Here is an 18,858-nt window from a genome sequence, read left to right as displayed (position 1 = left end):
TATTGCCCATGGCCCTAAAATACAAAATAAGGATTGGCCCTACAATGTGAATTTCACAGGGAGGTAACGTAAACGTTCACTCAATGGGTACTTTTATTCAACCATACAGTAATAAGCAAACAGAAAATAATAACAAAGCCTCCTTCAGCCATGACCAGTAACTTTCTAACAAAGATAACAGAAAGGAAAATGGCTTTTAATGTCTGTGGCTATTCCTGTTTCATTTTTGCATAATATTGATCTAAAATAAAGGCTTTGTGGAGGGGAGGGGAAGGAGAGGGATCTGCAGTTATGGGGGGAAAATGTACAATTCGGCTGGCACAATGCCTCAGTACTCCAGCTCACCGGCGCGGTGACCCTCTGTATCTGGGAGTCATTAGCTGCAGATCCAGCTCTGCCTCCAGGAGGGGGGATTTGAACTCACACACCAATGTGGGGAGATTCGGGATTTTGAGCATGCCAGACAGAAGGGTCATTCCTCCTCGCTGATGAGGAGGACACCTGTCCCCTGGGGAGGGGAAAACTGGATGAGTGACTGTCTCAAGATTCAGGCAATGGATGTGCTGCTGACTCAGGAATGGACTGTGACAGCCACCCTGCTCAGTCCAGCTGCGGAGTGGGCACGGGTTTAAGGCAGCAGTGCTGACAGGACATACAGAAGTCTAGAAGACTTAGAGACTAGAAGAGATAGCAAAGAGGGAATAAATGCACAAATGAAACCGCGACTCCTTTGCAAGACCCAGACACACCAGAAATAAACATGCCTCCTTCTTACAAGTTGATATTGCCCAACAGATAAAAGATGTGTTTGTGGATATGCATATTTAGAACAACCAGACACTCTGGAAGGATTTTAAAAGAGAACATGCATTTTTAAAATTGATTGGCTAGGCTGGATATATCTCTACATTCACAATACTGCAAAAACCTATAAACTCAAAGAAAGTATACACATACACCCATATATGTATTTGCATGTGGGTGGTATTCTGCATAAATGACTGTCAACTTAAAATGCCATTCTCTAATTTATATGCAAATTCTACCTCTGGTAAAATAAAAACATATTTTAAGCAGCTTATAGTGCCAACACATTATTCCCATGAATGATTCCTAGTAAACTATTTATGCCAACTGTGGGGATTTTTTTTATGATTTATTGGATGGTGAACGAAACCACTTAAACTATAGTTGTCTGTATGAATCAGTAATTTTCATGTTTCTAATTAAAATGTAAACAGCGTAATGAAGACATCAAGTTTTTAGGCAAATGTCTCTTTCAGTGCCACTTGGGGTATGGTAATTACTGGAGCAGATCTGTGGATGCTCCTGAATCCTCTACAAGTCCAGATTAAAAGCATTACTGCTAAACCTGGCTTTTTACACCAGGGGATTGTGTATTCCAACCCATTCCCAGTTTGCTTACAGATGCACATTGGCACTACCTTTAAAAAGTGGCCATTAAAAAGATCAAAATGGAAAATAACAAATGCAATAGCAGTTATTTAAAATATAGATTATAAAACATTTACTAGCAACCAGAACACTAGAACAAGATCCACTCAGTTTTGATTTCCTGCCATTCCCTTCTGAGGGGGTGAGGGGATAAAAGAAAAGAAAACAGCAACCAATGTCTACCTTAAATTTATGGAGCTGGGATGAATTAAGGGGTGGAGGAGCTGACTCCAGAAGCAAAGATAATGTTAATTTCCAAGATTTATTTTGTTTAAAGGAAATATGTTTAAAGCTTAAAAATCAGCCAAATTTTAAAGTATTAATATATAACCAATGGGGAAAATAATGCCATTTTCTCTCATATTCAAGAGTGCAAAAGTGCCTTTGATATAAACTGCAATCTGTTTTCATTTTTATTTCAGCATCTATGGTTTTTTCTGAAATTCGTCAAAATTTATCCTAAAGCAAATGACCTCTTATACATACTGAAAAAACACACCACCTCTCCTGCTTAGAACTGATAATTGAACTTCTCTCTGAAGCCTATTTTTCCAAGTTATGTAGCACATTTGCTTTACATATTTACCACCCAGCACTTGAATAGTTCTCTTTTTAAGACCATTTTTATTCTCTGCCACCCATCTCTCCATCCACTCCTAAGAACTAATGTTGGAGCTGAGTGGTTTAGACCTTCATTCTGCAATGATAGGAAAAGTCTAAAAAGGTCTGATAAAATGAAGATACTTCTTCCCTGCAACCCGACAACATCCCAGAACTCAATGTCTACGGACTGGCTGGTGGGGCCAATATTCCTATTATTTTTACATGAATGCTAGACAAGCATACTGCTGAGGCTGGCTGTAGCACTGAGAATGGATAAGATCTGGGGATGTGTGCAGGGGTGAGTGAGGCAGAGACAGAGAGTAATTTTTGTACTGTTATGTTTCTGTACTAAAGTAATGCAAGCAAATACATGGATATCTTCCATCTTGAAGCCAGGGACAATATTTCATCTAAAAGTATTTTCTCTACTTTTGCATCTGAAACCATATAAGCATTTTTTTCCCCTGATTTGGGCACAGAATCATGGTATTCTGGGATGGGGAGGGGTGGGACATAGAAAAAGAGGGATTTGATAAGAGGCATATTTTGGTAATGTTGAAATTTTTTCCAACACCTTTGGGGGTTTTCAGAGGGAAGGAAAGCTAATTAAACTAGGCCAAGTGTTTTGTCGGCTTAAGGGTGATATCATAGTTGTGTTCAGTATCAGAAGTGTTGCGAGTACAGGCATCATTTCTATTCGCTTTGTGCCAGAAAGGTAAACACTGGGTTGCACTGTGGATTAAAACAATAAGAAATCCCTTCCCTCTCAGGCTTTCAAGGCCGTGTTAATCGGGTGTAATTTTTAATGAAGACTAGCTGCTTGGTACTCATTCAAGACATTTCATTAGAAGGTTATTCATTTAAAAATCAACATTTCAACCATATCAAGCTGTAACCTTTCTTGAAATGTAAATGAATGGTTTAAATGAGAAGATTAATAAAGAAAGGATGTTCCAATTCCAAGCATGGCATGCTATGTATTTTTAAATTTGTCTATGCCAGATGCTGTCAGTCAGAACAAAAAACTGTCCAAGCAGACAATCTGTGCGTCTGAATGTTGATCATGTTGGAAAGTACAGGGGGGAGGAGGGGAGAGTGTGTCAAGGATTCATGGTCCTTCATCTTTGCAGTAGAGCAAACACGTCTCTCAGTATAGCGACAGACAGCTGCTTCCACTTTCTAATGTGCCCTAACTTAGATCACTGAAAGAATTGTCAGCACTCAGAGAAACACACAAAGATAACACAGCCAGCTGCCATGGAGGGGAAAACAGCACAGCTCAGAAGAAATGGGATTTGTTCCATTTGCATGATGCTGCCTCCCCTGGGCCCCTTTCTTTCAAATCCAAAGCACAAAAGACAACACTTAACATATTTGCTTAAAGATGACAACCTCATGTTGATTTCATTTGGATGTAACAGTGTCAGGATTACAGATATAAGAATATATTATATCTGTAACAGAGACTGACAAATGTACCCATCAGTGGAACTGTCTGATTCATCTGCTTATACAGCCATTTTACCATCCCAAGGGTGCCATCTAAGTAGTAACTTTAGAAGACTGAAGGTCTAATTTTATTACACCACATTTCAACCTACTAAACAATATTATTTCTAAAATAGATCATTTTTATTGGAAGTCTCCCTGATGAAAAATCCAGTAGACACCAGAGAATTTATGAACTGTATGGGTCCTTTGAACTCAATATACTGCCCATTTTAAACAACTTTTCTTGCTATATGACAAAATCCCAGTATCAAAGAAGTGAAAGTTAGAGAGAAAAATATGTATGTTTCAAGTATGTAAGTATATTTATCTAATAAACACACGGAGAAAACCACACATCTATACAGATAGACAGATAGATGATAGATACATAGATAGAAGAACAGAAGAGAGGAGAGAGAGAGAGGCTGATTATAGATTATATTGATAACTAAAATCCGGCCTTACCTAGTCTTTTTGAATAAAGTCTTGGTAACCACTTAGTTCTGCCTATTCCATTTTAAGCCTCCCCTCACTACAGCATGCATACTTCAATAGCAACTATATGAATAATTATGTCCTGTCAATATCTTTTTTTGACATACACTAAATCTAATTTCGAGTTAAGGTACATTTTAGGCAGAGGATAAAACAATGATTTAAGGTCACATTGGTTAGCTGCTAGTCATTAAAACATGTCTAGCTAAAGAAACCTTGATTCTGATCTTAAGCCTACCTACTTTTGTGTAACTTTATTCAGTATAGCTTTAGAGATTTAAACTTTATTTTTTAAGTAAATAGATTTAGGAGGGTATGATTAATCCATTTATAGCTACATTTCTTTCATTTACTTCACTGAAATTATGAGGTGAAAATGAAAGCACAGGAGAAGGCAGGGAAGAAATACCATGTTCTGCACATATGTGCTACATACACAGAGACACACACACAGACACATAAACACGTGCACACTAAGCTCCACAACCCGGCCAGCTGATTTCCCATAATGAAATGCTGGCTGCCTATGTTCTTGCTTTGTCCAAAGGAAGCTCTACTGCTTGTTGCTGTTTACTGGCAACAGTATAATTCACTCATTTGGTCTTGTTTTATAAAATAGAGTTAACTGCTATATGTGAAATTTCTGCATAGCAGATGGTTACCAATCATTATTTTCCATTTGTTTGGTTTCTAGAAAGAAGGAAAGCTCTGGAGTAGTGATGCAAAGAAAACTAGCAGCCTGTGTGATAACCCAACCAGTGCCAGAGATGCACTAGGGGGAAAAAGATCACTTTCATCAGGCTATCAGATAGTACATCAAGATTAAATATAATTTTAAGGAATGTGTGTAGGTTATCCCCATTCCCATCCCTAAGGGAAAAGGACATTTGAACCATTTACTGTATCCTTAAGTGTGAAATCCTCTAAAGTTTAGCATCTTTATTTTTAAAGTGATCAAAGTTTGTAGAGGCAACTTATTATAGCCATTAATGTTTGTCATCGCCCATGATGAAATCACGTTCTTTACCTCTAAGTAGCCCAGTTGTCCAACAGAAGATGGGAAATAGGAGCCGTTTGTGGACAAGTGCACATGCACAGAAAATTAAGCTGTAAATATCTGGACTGTGTTATTACTGGAATCTGGAAACATCTGGGGCTACAGAACAAGCCAAGCCCTATTTCCACAATACCCAGGTAATTGCTTAAATGATTTATACCTTACTGTTTCTATTAAAAATGCCTTTAAAGAGAAACATTTGTAGGCTTGGTTCTGCAGTAAAAACCGGTATCTGATTTCACTTTTATGAAATCTTGTGAAAGATGTTCCATTTCTTCAAGGACATATGCACGAATAAACTAAACCCTGGACAAAGACTAGGTGCTGCACAGAGTGTGATCACCCACTCAAAGAAAACTATCATATTATGAAAGCATATATCAACTGTTTTGTTGTTGTTTTGTGTGGAGTTTCTATTCCGCATAAAAGTAGCCACTAAAAAGTATTTGCTTCCTGTACAGATGACAAATACATTGAATCCATTTTAGGGTGAAATGTACCTCGATATCCATTTTCAATTTTAGTTTTAATTAATTTCTCCTAAAACCTGCTTGCTAATATTTCAAGTGAATGTCATGCCAAACCTATCCCCTAAGGGAAAAAAAAAAAAAAAACAGCCACCACCTCCCTGAGAAACTTGGGTCACTCAGATAGATATCTTTCCAGACTTAAGTTGATTGACTTAGATGACATGCGGGTGAAGATACCCACTGGCTGATTCAGAACGAAAATGTGTTCACTGCAGCCCTCTGTTTCCTAGGCTGTTTTACTGAGCACACGCACGCACATGCGCACACGCACACGCACTCACACGCAGTTATCATCTGAACATTTCTTGTGTTAGTTCAGATCTTAAGGCAAAAGAACAAATAGAGTTTCATATTTATTAAGAACTGCTTTTGTCTAGACCTAACCAAGACTTCAATTACTAACAGCTATCAATTCTGCATATGAGGGATGCAATTGTAACAACAAAATAAACCAGTGACCACTGACTTTTACCCATGACTCATATTTTGTGGATACCAATTGATACCACTACTCTCATAGAGGCATCGTCTAATTTTCCTTTACAAAAAGACTAAAAGAAAGATGACTGGCTTTTAGGTGCAAATAATCTTTGTGTATATTTTTGTTCAGTTCATTAAAAACCCTACAACTTCCTGATTATAAATCAACAGAATTTTAGCCGGGCGTGGTGGCGCACACTTGTAATCCCAGCGCTTGGGAGGCTGAGACAGGAGGATCCCACAGGTTCGAAGCCAGCCTCAGCTACTTAGTGAGACCCTGTTTCCAAATCAAATATAAAATAGGTCTGGGAGTATAGCCCGGAGGTAGAAAGCCCCTGGGTTCCATCCCCAGGACCACAATAAACAAGCAAACAGAATTTTAAGGCCATATATTTTAAATTTTGCCTAGATTTAATTTGTTTTTTGACAGGCTTTACAAATCGTGGTTTTTACTTCCAATCTGATGGAATTGAATTAAAATTTTAGCAACGTTAACTTATTTGAAGTGTACTGAATAGTAGTCAGAAAACCAGAAAACCTGACTTAACAAACCTACTAAACACACAGGTCTTCTTTGTTTGAGTCAAACTGCAAAAAGGCTTTTGCTACTTTTAGCATATTGTGTCATATTCTGTATTAGTCTACTTAAAATGTACAATCCTGTACTTCTGCTACTCTCTGCTGAAGAAACAGTATCCTGAAGCAAAAAACTGGGCAAAATTCACCCACTGTAACTCATTTAGTGGCACATCTTTATAATCATCCAGGTTCAACAATCAGCACTGTAGACATTTTCTTCTACATCCAGGGTATGAGATTAACACAGATTTCAGTATGAAGTGGTAAGATAGTATCTAGAAATTTTCAGCTCTGAAGAGCCCAAATTAAAAGGAAACCAGTGAGCTTTTAGTGAAGGTTAGAGAAAAATTGTGTTTTTCGAAGAATGGCAATAGAGACTTTGTTGTTTTTCATTTTCTGAGTTCTTTCATCAAGCAATGTGAACAAGTGCTTTTCTGTCATACATTTGTAAGCTAAAAACACATACATGAAATAGAAACCTTGTAAAATACTGTTGGCTAACTCATAATTTCAACCTTTTCTTTTAGTTTTTTTCTTTTCATATATATATATATATATATAATTTTTTTGCGATACTAGGGGTGGAATCTAGGGGCATTCTACCTCTGAGCTACACCCCCAGCCCTATTTTTTATTCCTTATTTTGAAACAGGGTCTCACTGAGTTGCAAAGGACCTCACTAAGTAGTTGAGGCTGGCCACGAACCCATGTCCTCCTGTCTCGGCCTCCCAAATGTTTGGATTACAAGCGTGTGTCATCATGTCCAGCTTTTTATATACTTTTATTGGTGACTTTAAACTGAGTTTCCTTTAAAAATTTTTATAACATTATTTGTTGTAACATTAGTTGATACATTTGAGAAAGAAACTGACCCTTCTCATGTGCATAAACCCAACTGGTAAAGTAATTGAACCACTAGAAGACAGGGATCATTTGGTATAAACCCAGCTAAATTGTTTACTGCCCAGTATTTAGTACAAAATAAATTAAGAGTGTCAGACACTAAGCAGAACAAAAATGCCAATTAAAATGTTAACGAAAGACATTCACAAACTACAGAGCCACTAAAAAATCATCACATCACTTGCAGACCAACTAGTTTGCATCTAACATCTTACCACCTCAAGTAACATCAGGTTCCCAAAGAAATCTGCTTTTAGTATCTCCAAGGTATAACTTTCCACACTCCTTGTTTATTGAAGAAAAGGAAAAACAGAAAGGAATGCCCAAGATCCATGCTAATTTCCCATGCTCAACCAAAGGCTAAAAATAACCAACTGTCAATCAACTCTGTGTTGGCAGAAGTTGATCTGGAAGCCTAGAGTTCTAATATTTTGTGATTCAGTACCCTCAATTTTTTTCTGACAACAAATATGTAAGAAAAAATAATAAATATGTAAAACAGTGATTTGATGCTATTTTCAGCCTCTAATCAAAGTGGGCTAAAGATTTGTGTTTTGTAGGATTTTAAAAATTGCATAATGATGCTACTCTAATAAAATAATTTAAATGCCTTCCTTTCTAGACAGAAAAAAATATAAGGACTAAAAGCTTCTTTCCAGGTATATAATTACAAAACTATTTTTCAGGGTTATAAAGTCTCTCTTCAGTAATTACATAAAGAATAGAGGAAATTCATTTTTGAAATGAAATACACAATCTTAATAGACTTGTTCTTTAAATATTTTCAGAGGTATCTTTCACTTTTTAAAAGTATGATTAATAAAACATTAATAAAGTTACATCCTCCACCGCTCTTATCAATTCAATTCACTAAACATTCACCGAACAACTATTATAGGTCATATAGTATATACACATGTTGAGGAGATTAAAAATAAAAATGAATTTGATGTGTCTGCTCTCAAAGAATTTACAGTTTAAAAAAAAGAGAGAAAGGCAAATGCCCAGCAATTTATAGTAGGAGAAAAATGTTAATGAATGAAAGGAGGTATTTTTAAAATATTCAAGAAAAACTAAGTAGATGTCACACTTGACCATAGTTAGGGTTAGTCAATGTAGCCTTCACAGATGACTCTATTTTTTTTTTTTTTAACCTAGATTTCAAAGTCCTGTTGGGATTTCAGAAACTGAAGGAGAGCACAGCTGGAGGTAAGAAGGTGACCACAGAGTAAATGCAGTAGACACAAGAGGAAACGGCTTTCAGCCTGATGGAAATCCAACTTTCTTCTCTTTTCATATTTATTGAATTCCTCCTCAGCACTACATCTCCAGTCCTTTTGATTTTTTTTATTATTATTATTTTGAAACAAGGTCTCACTAAGTTTCCGAGACCAGCTTTAAATCTTCCATCCCCCTGTCTCAGCCTCACCAGTAGTGGGATGATAGACATGTACCACCACGCTCAGAAAAGAACCAACTTTCATACTCATCATATTTTTTTAAAGTATTTAAGGTCCCTAACGCAACTGCTTAATTTAATCTGATAATCAGTCTACTTAATATTCTCATAGAGAAAATGCATTAGCTAACTAATGCTTATCAAATTGCAAGATACTATCCTTGCCAGTATTTTTACTTGGGACCAGGTTGGTAAGCCTACTTAAAGAGTGGTTACCATCCCTCCAAAGGGCTCAGCAAAGCGGTAAATGATCTTTGCACTTTCTTCATTGTTTGCAAGACAATTACTATGGTCCTTTAGGAAAAACAGAAATCTTTTTTTTTTTATCAGCCATAGCAAGGTTTCATATTACTCAAATTCACTAGTCCATATGAAGCAATAATTGATTTTACAGAAATTCAAAAAGTCAATATCTTTACTGAATCATCTGACCGTTTATAAAAAGGGGGAAAAAACGGCTCACAGACAGCAAATGACTTACTCAAGTTATTCTCTACCTTAGTTGAAATGTAGTTAGGCTGTTGAATTACCTCTAATATGTTATTAGTATATTCATTTCTAAATAAATATATTATTTTTATGACTTTAAGCTGGAAAGAATATATTTTTTGTGTGGTACTAGGAATCTCACCCAGGAGAGCTCTACCACTGAGCTGCAACCCCAAATCTTTATTTATTTATTTTTTTTTTTTACTTTTGTGACAGGAGCTTCCTAAACTGCCAAGGCTGACCTCAAACCTGTGATCCTCCTGGGATTACGGGTCTTTTTTTTTTTTTTTTTTTTTAGCAAAATTGAGGATTGAACCCAGATGCATTCTGCCTCCAAGATACACCCCCAACCCTAATTTTTATTATTTTTTTGAAACGGGGTTTCAAAAGTTGTGAAGGGACCCACTAAGTATCTGAGACTGGCTGCAAACCTGTAATCATCATGTCTCAGCCTCCTATATACTAGGATTATAAGCGTGTATCATTATGAGTGACTTTTTTTTTTAAGTGAAAAGCTTAAGAGTTCATAAGAGGATGGGTTTGGTGTTGCAAGCTTGTAATCCCAGCATTCCGAAGGCTGAGACAGGAAGATCATGGTTCAAGGACAGCCTCAGCTACTACTTAGTGAGGCCCTTTGCAACTCAGTGAGACCCTGTTTCAAAATACAGAATAAAAAATGGGGCTAGGGGTATAGTTCAGAATATATATATTTTTTGTGGTACTGGGGTTCCTGGAAACCCATCTACCTCCGGGCTACACTCCCAGACCTATTTTTATACTTTTTATTTGGAAACAGGGTCTCTTAAACCAGTGCGGCTGGCTTCGAACCTGTGTGATCCTCCTGTCTCCGTCTCCCAAGAGCGGGGATTACAAGCTTGCGCCACCATGCCCGGCCAGAATATTTTTTTTTAATTCTAAGAAACAGGTCATCCTCCAAATTCCATTTAAGTGATCTGGATTAGGACTTAGGAAAAAAGTTTTGTTTTTATTGAAAAGGGAGCCTTAACTTTGATGTGTGTGTCCGTGGAGGGTTTTGTTCATTGGTCATGAAGGTAGTGTGTGTGTGTATGAATGATAACATCAAAGTTTTCTAAAATTAAATCAAACCATACATCTACCTACTTCATTGATTTAAATTCCTACATGGAGCCGGGCGTGGTGGCACACGCTTGTAATCCCCGCGCTTGGGAGGCGGAGACAGGAGGATCGCGCAGGTTCGAAGCCAGTCGCTCTGGCTTAAGAGACCCTGTTTCCAAAAATATAAAAAATAGGTCTAGGAGTGTAGCCCAGAGGTAGAAGGGCTTCCAGGAACCCCAGTACCACCAAAAAAAAAAAAAAAAAATTCCTACATGGAAACAAAAGATATCACTTTCTAAAAGTAGCCCTAAAAATGATAGACCTCGGTCCTTGGTAGACTTTTTTCTATGACTTCACTTATGCTAAGCAAATTGAACCTGCTGGGGTAGATAAAAACCTCAGAGTAATATAAATCATCTTTAAAGGCATATAAGTTTTTATAATTTTTCAAATTATGGGCAGAAAAAGTGGAATAAACGGTGATTTTCATTTGTTATTTATGTATTAACATTATAGTTTATTTTTGTAGTGGCTTTTATTCTTGTCACAATTATTTGCTCCCTTACTTTCTAAGAGCAGTGCCAGGCTGTAGCTGGATAGATATGTTCTTTGCCCATCTCGGGTGATACAATTATTTTCATTTGAATGATCATGAATCCTGTTAATTCAAAACTTAATTTAGAACCTGCCGTTTTTCAAAAGGAGATTATAATTTGCTTAGATTATAGTACTGCATGCTATTTCATGTACACTAGTCACTGATTCTTAATAAGTGATAGGCTTTGCGTACAATTATATTAGGATTTTATTTGCTTTCATTGCCAATATCATTTTTAACAACAGCCATGGGAAAATAATCCTTACCCTTATCTTGGCTTCAAAAACTTTTCCTAATTTCTTTCCTTTTAGCTATTCTTTCTGTTCTTATGCATTCTTTCATTAAAAGAGACAGGTTGTCCATGACAATAAATACTGCTTTACTTTTCTCCCACAACATATCCTAAAATTCTTTTAATTCATTCAAACTGTTTTCTCATGCTCTAAATATCATAGATTGGTGGCTCAAGGGAAGTTTAATTTTCCAGATGATCAAGTAATAACTAGACTTGCAGATAAGTTTAAAAGAAAAAGAAAAGAAAAGAAAGAAAACACTGCCCCTCCAAAGAGTACATAGGTAGGTGGGAAAAATGAAGTAAAATAGTACATGGTGGACTGAGACAGCAAGGTTCTTGCTGAGTATGTGAACAGCAAGATGGCAAAAAAAAAAAAAGAAGAAAGAAAAAGAAGAAAATTTTCCCTCTGTCCCTAAGCTGAGTATTTTTGCAGAGCTATCTGTTAGAAGATACAGACAGATATTGTTTTAAAAATTAGGTACACATGTGCATTATAATTACATTATCTACCATACCTCCCAGATAATAGCTCAGTTACAGTAACATTTTGGAAGGGTAAATTTCAAAGTAATATCATTAAGTTGTGGCAAATTGAAGATTTTACCCATAATCATAAACAAACCTACAGTGCATGTTGTATTGTCCTCCTTGGGTATATTTATGTTTGCTGGTTTGTTGTTTGTTTGTACTGGACATTAAGCACAGAGGCATTCTACCTATGAGCTATACCTCCAGCCTATTTTATTTTATTTTATTTTATTTAGTTTAAGGTCAGGACCTTGCAAAATTAAGTGTTTCCCTAAGTTGCTGAGGCTAGCCCTGATTCTCCTATCTCTGTTTCCCAAGTACTGGGATTACAGACCTATACCATCATCATGCCCAGCCTCCCTGGGTATCTTTAAAATTAACTTTAGTTTCCTGGAAGGCCTTTTTACTTTGATGCTAAAACAGAACAAGGCAAAAAGCACAAGACAGGCATAGATGCACTGTGCATTCCCTTAAGGTATTTAGAGAATAAAACATAATAAAGGACTACGAATATTAAATTTTCCTAACACTTTTTAAAAATGTGATTGGTAGAAATTTCACACCTATTAAACAAAGAATTCCAAAGAGATTTTACATATGCACAGATATCTTACCTTTTTTAAAGAAACGCTTAGACTAAACGTTTATTTCTGAATAAGAATCTACTATCTTGTCATATATGAGTAAATTCATATCAATAACTGGTTGATTGGTACTCCCAAAATATATGTTTCAAATTAGGGGACATTATTGTGTTCACATTACACTGAAAATCTTCCTGGAGAAAGACTGAGCACTGTTCACTTAGGCATGTAAATTCCAAAGCTGGTGATATGTTTTCCCCAGTTTGTCAGACAAGAATTCAGGTCATTTGGGGTCCCAATGTCTGTATCTGGAGCATCTTGATATTCTCCCCCCGCCCTAAAAAAAATGTTTTCTAATCTTCTGAGTAAACTAAATTTTAATCTTTGTTTAAGAAAAGAACTCTGCACTCCTACAATTGGCACAGGATACCATGATGGGGCCAGGGGATAAGATCCACATCTTTTGTAAGTTGGGCCTAAAATTGACTCCAGATTTGTGAGTCAAGGACATAAAGTCAGTGTTAATATAGATGTGCTTTAAAAAGTAAAAATGGCTATTATTCTTAACAAGTTACACATTGGGTATTATTCTTAAAAAAATGAGTCATAAAATATCTTTTTAAGTACTTAAAGTCATGAATATGTTTTACTCTTTTACCTCTGCTTGAATGTAATTTTTCATTTTCCAGGAAAGGATACATTTTCTAACTAACCCCGTTAACCTAATTACTCATAAAGAAATACCAAAAGCGTCCCTGACATCAATACCTTCACAAAGAAATGTATCTGTGCACATGCACAAGAGCGTATTCCATTTAGATAATCAAAATTGTAATTTTTATTTAAAAGATTCCCTTAGATCCATGCAGTTCCTAGCAGTGAAATATATCAAAAGCATTTAAAGTTTGCAAACAGAAAGACTGCTCTATCAATATCTTCACTTCTTCATGCATTCACTTAAATTCAAAAGTGTTAACTATTAAACATAAAAGACTAATAGCACTCTGTTTATTTAATAGTATTTGTTTGATCTTAAAATGGGGATTATAATGAAAATGCCTTCAATATTAAGAGAACCTTTTTATCCTACTCAGAATAATTATCTTGTAAGATTAAAATCAGTGAATCATACCTAATTAAGATTTATAATTTAGCATCATTTAGATATATGATCTAAAGGAAAGTATTTAGTCTTAACTTCAGTTTGGAACAGAAAAACAAGTGAATACAAGGAAATGAAACAGTAATTTTTGCTATGATTATGTACCATATTACCACATATTTACCCATATTTTTGTTTTAGCTTTTCAAGCCAAATACTGAATATGAGAGACTATAACATATGTAGGAGAAGAGTAAGGTAGGAATAAAAGGAACTTAATTGAAATTACACTACAGAATTTGTAGCAAGAACACAGAGCATTTAAAAATATAAACTGTGAGTACCTATTAAAACACTTCAAGTTTGCAATGGCCTTAATTGCAAAAGATCCCAAAACTGTGAGGTCAATTTTTAATTAAATGGGATACTGTTCTAATAGTTATTTTTCAGCTTCCTTTCATGAAAGTGTAATCAATTTAGAGATCAATGCCTTGTCATTACATAGGGAAGAGATTTTTCTTCTTAGAAGTTGTCCCATATAGTATTTCTTGCCACAAAGTCTAACAGGACATTCAAAATAATTTCTTTTTTTTTTCTTCCTCAAAAATATCTTTAAAGCCCCCACCTCCACCCCAGTCTTGGATTACATAAAAGAACGGTTACTTTTCTCCAGCTCTTTGATATTTCCCTTTCTGGCAGAGTCATCTGATGTGAGAACCATCTTTTGAAAATAAATGGTGGAGCCTCAAGTGCACTCAGATCCATACTTGCTGGACATTCCATCGTATCTGAGTTTTGATTTGAAAAAGCTACGTGACTTCAGAATTGAGTGTGAGGTATCTCAATATAAAGCTTGATCTTGTTGAGAAGTGACTTGGGAAACAGCAATGTAAATATTTTCTCCACACACCTGTGCACAATATTCAAACCAAAGTGGGAGAGGAGTGCACTTGGCCACCACAGGTCAGAGGGAGAGAGGTTAGAGCAACCCAAGTAGAGAATCTAGGTTCACGGCTTGAATATAATATACCATAAAGTTAGTGTTCCTGCATGAAAGAGTTACTTTTCATCTTTAACCCAGCTGTCACCACATGTTTACATAGCCACAATGTCACTTTCTAATGTCAAAATATCAATACTGATGCTATCATAACAAGGTAATTATTTTTGCGTTTGCCTCTCTTCCTTGACTGTCACTCAGTGAGTTGTGCTTTGACTTTTTTTTTTTTTTAGTGGTAGTTTTCTATATATTATGTAAATTAAGATGTCTTTATTAAAAGTATTTATTTCACTTGTGCCTCAACCATTGGAGGAGGCAGGGGTGGGATGTAGCAACAAAGAACCTCCCAGGCTCTTAATATTGAGATTCCACTAAAATAATCCCACTTCAATTACTCTGTGCCGGGGAATAAGTATTTAACTATGGATCTGTGTGCAAACAACCAAAAAATACAAAGTTTTTTGAGAATAAGATCCTAAAAATTCATGCATATATCAAGTACTAGTTCACAAAAAATAAAAAAGGAGCAGGATAAACCCAAAAGTCCTATCGATTCTGTTATACAATTTTCATCAGTATCTCTTAGGCAACAGCATATGGGATAACTGTGGGAGAGTCAGTTTCCAAGTAGCAAAACTAGTGACCTCCTCAGAGCTGGCTCTAGACAAAAGTTTATAGGGGTCAAGGCAGGCCTGACTCAGCGGCCCTGGGCTTCCCTCCACAGAAGGCCTTGCCTTTAGTTAAATCCTCTGCTGTGGCTGTTTTGAAACTACTAGTAATTTTTGAGCACAGAGCCTCACATTTTCATTTTGCATGCAGTTGGTCCTACTTGAAGGTGACTGTATTTATCGATGAAAAAAAATCAGATGAGTAGAAAAAAAAAAAGCTTACTGCAATAAACAGAAACCCATGCACTACTTTCTAATTTTTACTTTGGATATTACTGTTTCCCTAAAGGCATGAAAGTAAAGGCCACTCATCCTCAGATGAGCTTATATTCGTATGTGTATATTTAATTGACAATTGTTTAAAGAGCATCTACTTGACAGAAGGAAAACAAAATTTATTTTTTGTGGGTGGAGTAAAGTGTAGTTTTTGTTCTCTTTCCAGCAATATAAGTGGAAAGCAATATGTATATCAGCAGAAATGAAAACTCTTAGAAAAAAACTGAGTAAAGCATTTCCAACATTCAGATATTGTAAAAAATAAATTATTTTATAGGAATAAAACTTGTATTTTGCAGCAGAAATTCTTATTGTAAATTATATATTAGTAAATTATATACCATTAATAACTTTTAATAAAGGTACTCACAAAAAAATTTAAAAACTCCAAACCAGAAGCAAAATTTTCAAGATTATAAAAAATCAGTTTCTAGTAAAGAATTTTGAACACAAAAATATAAATGCTAAAGCTGAGTTTTAGTATTAAAGAGTTTAAGTTTGGGACTGCATATAATAAATCATACATTCTACTTTTAAGATGTATCAGTTTAAAAAATGATTGGAGGGAGCGATACTATAAATGGTTTGTGAAAGTCATACTAGCTAAAATATGAGCAAACATATCCATTTATACATATATTTAACATAAATACATCTGAATTGAAATTTTCCTTTAAATTTATTCCTCATAATATATCCTAAAACAACAGCCCACCATATGCAATGTGAAGCAAAGTGTCAGCATTCAAATAACAAGACAACAAGCAGATTTGTTGCATAAAAATATGTAAATATCATTAACAGAAAGTGTCATTTGATAGCTCATGTTTTGATGGTTTCTGGTCGCCTATCTTTTCTGCCACTCAGTCTCAGCTAAGAAAGACTCTTGTCAACAGGTGCCACAGGGATGTGCTGTCCTCTAGCAGAGCGAACAGGCACCTATGGTGTCGCCCTAAGGAAACCTTCTGCTTTTGATTTGTTTCACACTTACCACTACAATTTATTTGGACCATATTTTGCCTACTCCTTTTACCTATCATCCCCATTTCTTTAGTAAAATCCCACAGCATAATTGCCATTTAAAGTATGTCACCAAAATTATCCAAAGGATCGATAATCACCAAACCCAGACAAGAGAGGCAGCTAGGCATGAATTTTCTACCAGAAATTAAATGAAAAAGTTAATGATAAAAATTCACGATCAAGAAATAAAATGACAAGATCCAAACATGAAAAAATATTTGTTGGTAAACAGGCCATGTATGTATATTCTTTAAAAAAATGTAGTTCATTAAAAAAATAAATCTTTGTTATAATCCTTGTATGTGTATATGTGTAACAGTATTTGGACTTGTAGTCTTTCAGGTGCTACAAAAAAACTTTTTAAGTTCAATTGATTTATGAAACATTAGCATATATATACACATACATACATGTATACATATATATATATATATATAAATAGAAAAATAAGTTTTCTTTAAACTAAGGGGGGGAACTACATAGTTGAACCATTTGTTTAATCTAATTTATCGATGACTCAAAGAAAAGCAAATATGCTGATTAATCAAGTCTTATCAGTCAGTAATTTAGTATCCACAAATGTCTGCAGAACAATTTCTCCCAAATAAAAATGTATAAATCAATTTAAATCCATGGTAATTAAATGTATTAGCTCTACAACAATGAATGTGGTACTTCATGAAAGCAGTGCATGAAATTTATACTCAAGAATATATTGATCAAAGGTAACCCAGCAAGCATTTCTATTAAAGCAAGGTTCTAAGAACAAACTAGAAAGTTCGAAACATAAAAGTCTTCAGTTGTTTCAAATACACCCAATAATTTTGCTGATTTGGACCATTAAAGCTGATTACTAAATTAGGCAATCATTCAAGGCATCTAAACACTCACACAGACAAAAACAAGGAAGTATCAGCACAGCCGCCTTCACCTAGATATGAAAATTCTGAAAAAGGTTGCAGAAACTCAAACTTTCAGGATTTGCTTCTATACGTAATTTGAGTAAGAAATTAAATTCTAAAAGGTGACAACCTGGAGATCAGGGGGGGGGAAAGAATTCACCTATAATGAAATTATTCATTTATCTCTTCAGGAGGCTTATATTTTAAACTATTTTAGAAATGTCAAGTAATAATGTAGCTTGTTTCAATGGATTCTTAGAAATACTAATTCTTTTCTCCCCTCTGGTCATACTCTTGTATTACCTAAAAGTAATTAATGAAATTTCTGCTCTCTTGTATATCTCTCAGAAGTACCTACCTACAAAAGGGTTTTCAAGGTTCTCGACTAACAGGAGTAAAAACAAGCACCAAAAAATATTTTCTATTTGTGGTAAAAAGCAATAGCATTGAAAACCCAGCTGCAGGAATCTCAAATATAACTATAGAAAAATAATACTGTCTCCACTCAGAAGGTACTGGATACAATTTTAAGAACCTCACAAATTTGGTACAGTCAGAAGAAAAATAAGTATTTCTTGAAATAATTGAAAGGAGACACTATAAACTATCTTTCAAAAAGAAAAGAAAAGAAGTCAAATTTACACGTACAGCTTCCAAACAGAAGCCTTACTCTCTTCCAGAAAAACAGTGAGATTTTATTACCCTGCTATGATTCTTTCATTCCAAACATGATTAATTAGCAAGTATTACTCTTCTCAAAACTCCCATCATACTCTTCCCTGCATATTTATTAGAACTACATGAAAAAAACAAGTTGCCACCATCAGCCAGAAGACAAGTATCCAAAAACTATTTCAAAGAAGGAATACTTCTTTCTTATCTTTGCCTCCAAAAATAAAGCAGGCTGCTTTTAACTGCTTTTACAGATGGTTTTTTTTTTTTTTTAGAAATCTTGGTCATTTTTTCTTAACAATAACCTTTACATTTTGAATAACAGATGCAATATACTCAGTATTCAAGAATATATGGCGTGTTTAATGTGCTACCTCTATTATTAAACTGGAATTCCAAAGGACTTGTGACCCATGTCCTTTATATTGATAACCGCCCAAATGCACAATTAATAAACAATAGAGAAGATGTATGTAATCCTGTCTGGAGACATAGTTTCTATAGGAAAAATGTTTCTTTCCCAAATAAGAGCTCATTTGTCACAAATAAAAGAAAGACAGAAAACAATAATAAAGGAAAAAAAGATGAAAAC

General features: G+C 35.2%; 1 protein-coding gene across 1 annotated transcript in view; it reads right to left on the bottom strand.

Annotated features, from left to right (window-relative positions):
* The window catches only part of FIGN (fidgetin, microtubule severing factor), a gene marked incomplete at both ends in the record, with an annotated part of 134,057 nt that overhangs the window by 112,684 nt on the left and 2,515 nt on the right, over positions 1–18,858 (bottom strand). The window contains one exon of the mRNA XM_080690370.1: positions 425–508. Coding sequence (XP_080546496.1) covers positions 425–508 — 84 coding nt within the window. The remainder of the gene's footprint in view (positions 1–424; positions 509–18,858) is intronic.

The sequence above is a fragment of the Muscardinus avellanarius genome (assembly GCF_963383645.1).
Source record: "Muscardinus avellanarius genome assembly, chromosome: 2".
In the NCBI taxonomy this organism is placed as follows: domain Eukaryota; kingdom Metazoa; phylum Chordata; class Mammalia; order Rodentia; family Gliridae; genus Muscardinus; species Muscardinus avellanarius.
The sequence above is the reverse complement of the archived record's forward strand: the minus strand, read 5'-3'. Positions and strand labels throughout refer to the sequence as shown.